The 8,720-nt window shown below is 40.8% G+C and overlaps 1 protein-coding gene across 1 annotated transcript; it reads right to left on the bottom strand.

Moving 5' to 3' along the window:
- Window positions 1-2,191: 2,191 nt before the first annotated feature.
- LOC112466135 lies at window positions 2,192-7,071 on the bottom strand. Its single transcript, XM_025034046.1, has 4 exons — window positions 5,593-7,071; window positions 4,941-5,522; window positions 3,721-3,949; window positions 2,192-3,443 (listed from the first exon to the last, which is right to left on the bottom strand). Exons 1-4 carry the CDS (start codon window positions 6,909-6,911, stop codon window positions 3,024-3,026), a joined length of 2,550 nt encoding a protein of 849 aa, XP_024889814.1. The 5' UTR covers window positions 6,912-7,071; the 3' UTR covers window positions 2,192-3,023.
- Between the last annotated feature and the right edge of the window lie 1,649 nt (window positions 7,072-8,720).

Here is an 8,720-nt window from a genome sequence, read left to right as displayed (position 1 = left end):
TGTCGTTTATGAATAATTTCTGAGATTAGCTACATCTTTAAGCCAACTCAAAGAGTTGCTTAGACGTCTTACTTTCCATAATTCAAAGAAACCAGAAAGAACGTGTGAGAAAAAGTTTTCTGCCATCACCGTCACTGCGTGTTGGTCGCATCGATTTGTTAAAGCATAATGACTTTAAATCTGTTTCACTCAGAATTAGCATCGCGTGACTCGCGGTCTGCTTTTGTACTTTCGGCGTTTCGGGGTACGAGATGTAGCTGCATTCAGCGATAACGAATGAATGTTAACTTGCGGATAACTCTGCATAACAGTTACTTGATTGCGTAACCAGCAATTGTGTAAAAACAGTTTTAATATAAATGCAAACGATCGATTTCTTTCGCCACGCCGGGGAGAAACCGGCGGCGATATGCGAAAGCCGGCTTCGTCATACTCGCGCGGCTTTTTTTCGGCACGGCCGCAATAATGGACAACACGACGGTGATAAATCCATTCTCGCGGCCGTGCATGCGGATCTAGACGCGGCGTTGCAACGCGCCGAAGGAGACCCGTACATACATCAAAGTCTTTGATTTTCCATGGCACGGCTGCCGAATCGCTCCGCGAAATCTGAATTTTTATATACGAAGGCAAAAGTGAAAGAGGGGTAAAATCACCCTGTCAAAGGCAAGCATATTCGATGTAGCGGGACCGGAGTGATTTATATTGAAATAACACCGTCAGGTAAACGAACAGATTGACGGATAAGCCGGCGCGCGAGTGTGTGCACGTGCGTGTTTTTTCGGCATATGAGTGTGTATATACCTATCTACGTATATATGTTTCATCGTCGAGATGTATACGGAGGCTATATCCCCGCGTAAGAGTGGCTTGGCAATGTACGAGCTCGCTAAAATAACTCCAAGATTGCCTTGAGAGGATCATCCTTATTTGAAAGTTGGATGAAAATCTCATCGTCCTCAGGACGTACCTTCCCGGAAAATGACCCCGAGAACCTATAACAGTTCCTGGCACTGATAAGACGTAATCGAGCCCGGGCCGAAAACGGATTTAGAGTGGATCTAAAGTGACATATTTAGAGATACGACTCGATTTTTATTCCGAACGAAGGTCTGCCGGAGTCTCGACTGAGTTCCGAGTCAATTTAGATAAAGTATACGCGCGTGTACATAATTCCACGCTCTGTCCTTGTAATTTTCGCGAATAAGCTCGAAAAAAAAATACATTTGCAACATAAGCGACATAATTGCAACATTGGGAATTTTATTCGGATTTTGTTATATATAATTTTATAAATGTATACCTATTATACGGTACCTATTTCAAATTAATAATTATATAATTTTGATTCTTCGAAACTTCGATCTTCGAAGATTTTAATGTCGAAGCTTCGAAGTTTTAAATATTGACGAAAATAATTTTAATAAAATATATCAGAGCCTTGCTGTGTCTTCTCGTATTACCGGACGACCGCACGACGAAACTAATTTTAAGACGCACATCTTCGCGGATGTCGAAACTCCCTGGCTCTTGACTTGCGAATAATAGCATTCCTATCGCATGTAAATTTCCCTCTCGCAAACAAGCGCGAGTATACGTGGGCGACGAACGGCGCGGCGGGGGAAGGATGCGCACCACGCGCACACGGACATCGAATGCGACGAACTGGCAGTACTGGCACGGCTGGCAGATACAACCTGGGCTGTTAGTTTAGCTCAGTTTAATTTAGTTTAGTTTAGTTTAGTCAATAGTTGAGCCGTTATTGTACCCCGACGTGGCAGCGTGCGCCGAAGGACCACCCTCTCTTCATTTGCATACCGGGTGTGTCCGCGTAAATACTCCGACTCGGGGAAAAGTCTGCTCTTGGCACATCAAAGGGACGCGGCGCGAATTAACCCGCGCATTACCATCCCGCCCGCAAACAGAACCGGCGAAATATCGGCTTTGAACGGCGGCGGGCGGCGCGGCGCGTCATTGTTGCGGCGTTAAACGCGCCCGCTTTAGAGAGAGCCGAGGCGCGCCTTGGCGCGCGCTGATAAAGCGGCGCCCGTTGTCGCGGGCCTGTTGGAAAGTTTCGCGAATCTCTCGGCGCACAAAGGACAATTAACATTCCCCGATTAAATAGAGCGAATTTAATAGACAGTCGCTTGACAGACTACGTGTATGCTTGCAAGTATCAGACACTTCCAGCTATTAAAACTGCACGCGTTTTTATTGGCTTAATCGATAATATACAAGCAGCAGTAATTCAGTTGTCGGCGTTTACAAAGAATCGCATATAAAATAGTTTGTTTTGCGCACCTATACATATCTGTGTATATATATATATATTCCTATGTATACATATACGTATATCTAACAGCAGTAATAGCGAATTCGGTTGGACGCACTAGTGCGCGCTGGTGCATATTAAAAAGCCGTTGTACACTGATTTAATCTTTAAAGCAAAATGCAAATATCTTGACTGATAAAATGCCCAATACATATTTTACCAAATAGCACAATAAAGAATATTGAGGGGATTTCGTGATTTAACACGTTTATATTAAACACGCTTTACACGTTGCTTTGTGTACGACGGCTTTAATGTGCACCAATGCGCAATGAGTGCGCACTAGTGCGTCCAACCGAATTCGCTATAATAGTTTCATTTACCAATAAAATGTATTCATCTTAAATACTGCGAGTCTCACACGTGATTCAAGGAACAATGCAAAGTGACGTGATGTGGCAAATTGTTGCTTACCAAAATAAAAGTATAATTGCAATTACTACAAACGTCGCAATTGAATAAACTAATTCAATTCTATCTATAATAGAAGAAGCTTCAAAGAATTCTTCAATCGACATCTTGCGGTAAAATTAATTAGCAGTAACAATATGTACAAATAATCATACTATTAATTTTATATTTTTACATTAATAATAATTCTGTTCAAGCAGCATTATATAATGATATATACATCAAGGCTCATATCGTAGATTATATCAGATTAACTCGATCCGGCAGAAAATAAAAAGAATTAGGAGTTATGAAGTACTTTATTAAAAGCATTGTAGGATGTCTCTAAATCGAATATCAATTGTCTGACTTGAGTGTCCGATAATTCGTCCGAGGCGGACATATTGTCGAGGGTCTGCAACCATTCCGCAACTTTCTCTTTACCGTCAAAATCACTGGGTAGTATACTGAGGCGATTCATGGTGTCCATGAGATCCCTTAGATCGGGGTGCAGTTGATCCATGGCTTTGATCTCCAGTCGTAACTTGTCCATGAGTGTGATAAACAGCGAAACAATGTCGGCGATGCACTTGGAAGTGTTGCCTTTGTCGTCTTTTATCGTGATTGGCCTGTCCTCCTTGATTCTCTCGAGGGCAGCGGGACAATCTAAGCGGAACGCTCTGGTGAAGGAGTCGATTGTTGGAAATTGATCGCTTTGTACCTACAGCAAGAAAATGGAGAGTTTACATATCCTCATTAGATATACTTAAGTTTATATATTATTCTTCATTAAATATGTACTCGATAGATTAGGCTACGGTCAACGTGACGCTACAAATGCTTTGGAGCGTTCTTCTTCTCTTTCTTTCTTCATTGAAAGAAAAGAGAAGAGGAATGCTTCGAAGCATTTGTAGCGTCACGTTGACCGTAGCCATAATAATAGCATATCATGTGCAAAAGAGACACATTAATTCTTGTTTTACACATTGGTTACTCACCTGTTTAAACGCAGCTCTATATTGCACTAACAGTTTGCTGCACGCCGCTGTATATTCCTTTGGCGTGACGCAGTCTCTGATGTAAGCCTTTTCCAAATGCTGCAATGTGTTTACCACGGCGTACAGATCCGCCTGATTGTCGTGCTTCTCTCTCTCCCGGGCATTTTTATAGAGCTTAACTTCTTCGTATAATTCGGGACGGTCCTGAGTAATCGACATCGTTCTAAAACTGTAAAGAAAAACCGATATTTCAATGATACTAAAGGTTATTTTGAGGTTAGGTACACGCAATAAGAGAAAGCGACGACGCCTATTGTTCACAGAGGTTTCAGCCACTTTGCAAAAGCAAATGTCGCGTTAATTTACGAGATTCATGGTTCGATTTCGAACTTCTTTAATCCAGATTGCGGTAACTCGATGAAATATCTAACGTCGAGCAGTTCGACGCGACAACGTGAAACAGTTTCGAAGAATGTAGACTTTATTACGTACCTTTGTGCCGCGGGTTTCGTTAATTTCACGTCTACGTACAATAATGATTATTATGGATTGTATAAAGACGGCAAAAACAATAAGATCAAAGCGATTGACAGCTTATTGCTGCACAACACTGACGAATCACGGAATACAGAGCCACCTACTTGACCTGCCGCGAGTGTGTAACAGCATGTAAGATAGTGATGTGAAATAGCAGTGATCGACTTTATCTATTGCAAATTAATTTACAGTTTCAAAAAAATCCATATATTCTATACATTTTACAATTTATTTTTAAATACGTAATTCTATTTTGCGAATATACTGCTATATTTCATGACTAATATAATACGGATATCTTAAAACAAATAACCGCTTAAAAAATATATTTAATTTATTAAATATAACAGCGATATATTACAAATATTAAACGATTTCTTATCAGTCTAATTTTATTATAAAAAAATATCGCACGACGTGTGACGTACACATTTGATTCAAAAATAGTTAAGGCTGTAGATTCAAATTGCACAATTGTACTTTTATGTCGTATCACTGGCAGTGATTCCCTACAACAAAATTATCACAATTATATGTCTGATGTCTCTACTTAAAATAGTAGCTAACAGCACCTGAGGAAACGTAACACAGAAAATGCTCTTGTTGTAAGGTGCAATGTGTGAAAAAACTAGAAAACTCTGCAACATATATTATTTTAAATATATAAAAAGCAAATAAATTAGAAATTAAATATTTGTCGCATCACGTCGGGCTTATCACTGCCAGACTTCATCGCGCAGAACGGCAATTCTCTCTGTTCTTCTATACAGGGACAGTTGAACTCTTTGAGAATTCGTTTTTTGCGCTCACGCGATTTCCCAGCGTTCTCAACATCGGGTATTTCGCGATTGTCACTTATACTTATGTACATCACTTCTAAGGTAAGATCGTCCTTGTCCAAGATGTTCCATGGTGGATAAACGTTTATCACAACTCGCGATATCATTTTCAATCTACCAATTATATCACAGACTAGCATTATCGTTATATTCCCGTACAAGACTTTCTTCGGTCGGACTTGAGTCGCATTATCCTCTTCTTCCGGCTGTTCGACCTCTGTGTCGGTCTGCAGGAGATTGTAGCGATCCTCGATCAAGACGCCTTCCAGAAACTGGTTGCCGAACTGCTTTGTAGAATCGCGCACGAGTACGCTGATGTACCGCGCTGACGTGGCGTCGAGTTCCTTGTTCATTCGATGACGCCATATACGAATGCCGGATACCTGCGCGTTGATCAGTGACTGTAGTCTCGCGACCATGCTTCCTCTGGAACAAAAATGCAATAGTTAGAAATCACGTTCGTGAAACTATACATTATCGATACCTGGATACCTACTTTTTGGGCTTGCGGCGTTTCTTCCCGGAGTCCAAGAGACGCGCGTGCATACTCTTATCCGGTGACTTTTTCGACGGGGTTGTTATCGTGCTGATAATGGCATCGGTTTGTTGGGTCGCCGACTTGCTGGCCGTCTTCTGCGTGGTTTTATTCACAGACGTCACCTCGGAGATCATCGCGGACAGATGTGTACTTCGATCCCGCATCATTTCTGCCTCCGAACAATAAGTTTCATTCGAGTCGTCGGTAATCAACTGCAAGGATGTAAACGGCTGTCCTGAAGGGATCAAATTTTTATCCGCCTGCGTATCGGTTTCCTCTATGAAGTTACTCAATTTGTCGCTATTGCTGGACGCGCTCGTAAGTTCATCACATTCCTCATCCTCGCTGCCGTTGCTCGTACCTGTTTCTATCTTTGTATTACCTTTATCAGTTTTATTACTACTTGAACTGTCAGCGAAACTCAATCTCTCCTGTATCGGTGATGAAAATGTCTCTATACATCCCTGATATTTCTCTGGACTTTCCCTTACCTCGGTCGAGAAGACCAATGCTTTGGCGTCCAAATTTTTCCCCAACTTATCTTGAACCGCAGACAGATTGTTCCGCTTACCGTCAGGTTCCGTCGTTGATTTTACATTTATACCTGTGATTTTACAGTTGTCATGTGACTTTGAACATCTGGGAGAAACACCGTTCTCTGGTTCATACTGCAATTTTTTTTTCCTCTTCTTGAAAACGCGATGCGACGTGGTACCGAGGACAGGAGACGACTCGTCAGCGGTCTTCTCTGCACCAGGTGGGGTGTGCTGTCCCTCGCTGTTACATTCCCCATACTTCGCGCTCTTCTTACATCCGCAACGTGGCTTCTTACAGTTCGCAGAGTGCTCCGCGACTTCCTGACGGTCCGCATTGCCCGGCTGCCTTCTCGCCGTGGCGTTTCTATTTACACCGATCTTTCCCCTAGGTCGCTTCCTACCTTTGCTGAGTATCGGCGATCTCCGGGAGGCCGTGGTGGTCGCCGACGCAGTAGTCCCCAGAACGGGGGACAACTGGGACGGATCATTGCGCTCGCCGTTCTCGTGAGTCTCGAGCCACTTGCGCACGTAATCCCCCTTCTCGGTGCACGGTATGCGAGCGACATTCTCGTCGATCACGAGGACGCCGTTCCGCGCCGGGCGCCGCCGCTCGACGGCGCCGAGCTCGAGGATCGACTGGCCGAAATTCAAGGATCTTCTTACGTGTCGCGGTTTGACGACGCGCGGTAATACATCCCCGCGAGGAATTAGACTGCAGCTCGGTCTGTCGCAATCGGACATCGCGAGTAAATTCGACTCATTTGTATACCCTGCTGCCGGCACGGAATTGCACAGTCGCGCGTTCGTGTTGCTTACATCACAGCGTCCGACTCCGAGTTATGTGTCATGTGCGCGCTGGGCGCCGCCATGTCACCTCCACCTCGTTTGGCTCGTTGCCGGAGCGACCAGGTCTGCATCTCGAAACTGTTGCGCCCTGTTCGAATAAAATACGGAAAAGGGAGCGACAAGCTATAGTCGAGCAAAATCTCTCGAAATTCTCGAAAACTGTTTGACTGTGATCAGTTTGATTCTCTTATCGTTGATTTAAATTTTTTAATTTTTGAAAATTAAATTTAAAAAAATTCTTTTTTTGCTTAAATGTTTGTACCTCACGCCTAAAGTCGTAAAATTATGCGCACTTTTCAATGGTGTTTTGTTGCACGAAGAAATCGTATAAGAAAAATAGATTCGCAATTTTTAAAACAGATTTTTAAAAGAATTTTAAACAATTTTATCAATGAAAGTAATTATGAAAGTTATTTGAGATCGATATTATAGCTTGATATTAGATAAATGTAATTAACTTAATTTTTATATTGGTTAATCTATTAATTATGTTTTATTTAAATATATACTTTCTTACAGCTTAATTATTTTTGCGTATACTATAATAGTTATCTTATTCTAATAACACAAAATTTAATATATCAAAAACGAGACTCAATACGAATGAAAGATAAAGAAGATATCAATCACAGTGTTTTGTTGTATTTCTAAAAGAGAGAGAGAGAGAGAGAGAGAGAGAGAGAGACTCTCTTTCTAAAAGATTCTCTCAAGAAAGCTCTTTATGTTATCTGTTATCTGCTTGTAGATATATCTAGTAAATGAAGTCGCTATAATATCCTGTAAAAGAAATGTAAAAGATATCACGAAAAAGAGATCATAATGTTTTCTCAAAGTAATAATGTTAATATAACACGCAGTCGCAGTTTAATTTTAGCAGCAGGATCTTTTACAAGATTACAACCTCCGTAGTTATTCTGTAATCTGTGCTATATTTTGTAAGAGCCAGTATTATTGTGTGATACAGCACAAAAGCTTGCAGAGACATTGACTTTAAGTTTGTGTCTCTTTAAATTTGATTTCTAATCCTGTTTAACCCTTCGTACCCTGCATACGTTTTTTCGTTACCTTCTTAGCGCAACTGTGGGTCTATCACGTTTGACGCTATTTTTTCTTATTAAAGTATTTTAAAAAATTTGAAAAAATTCACAGAACATCTGTCTACATTGTAGTTGACGATTTTATAGTCATTTTGATAAATATCGTTTATTTAATATTTTCTCGCAGAGGCTTGCAAGTATGCACACGAAATCAACTTTGATTACATTCATTAAATAAAATCTTTACCTCGTGTCCGGGCAGCGCCTTTAGGCGTTCTCATTATTAACATATTATTACATTAATTAATATTAATTAATATTAATTATAGTTAGTTAATATTAATTAATATTATTAATATTTATTGTATAATAAATTTGTTGCTGCGTTGTTTTTAATATTTGCCAGTTAATATATCATTACAAGATTTTTAAATACTTTAAAGATGTGTTATAGACAAGTACTTACAGGTAAGAAGGAAGCGTCAGAGTCAGAGGCTCGCCACGTACGACTATAGTCCATTCGATTATCAATGTCAAGTAACGTGGGCACGGTACTATACCTTGGATGAGTGATCGATCAGCTGAGAGAACTTTTTTTTTATCAAATTCAAGAGTTCTTTTGAAGATATCATTTATATGATGTCCTTATCTTCTCTAAAATCGACGC

Source organism: Temnothorax curvispinosus, unplaced genomic scaffold (genome assembly GCF_003070985.1).
Source record: "Temnothorax curvispinosus isolate PA1 unplaced genomic scaffold, ASM307098v1 QBEX01015898.1, whole genome shotgun sequence".
Lineage (NCBI taxonomy): Eukaryota > Metazoa > Arthropoda > Insecta > Hymenoptera > Formicidae > Temnothorax > Temnothorax curvispinosus.
This window is presented reverse-complemented; position numbering and strand designations above follow the sequence as displayed.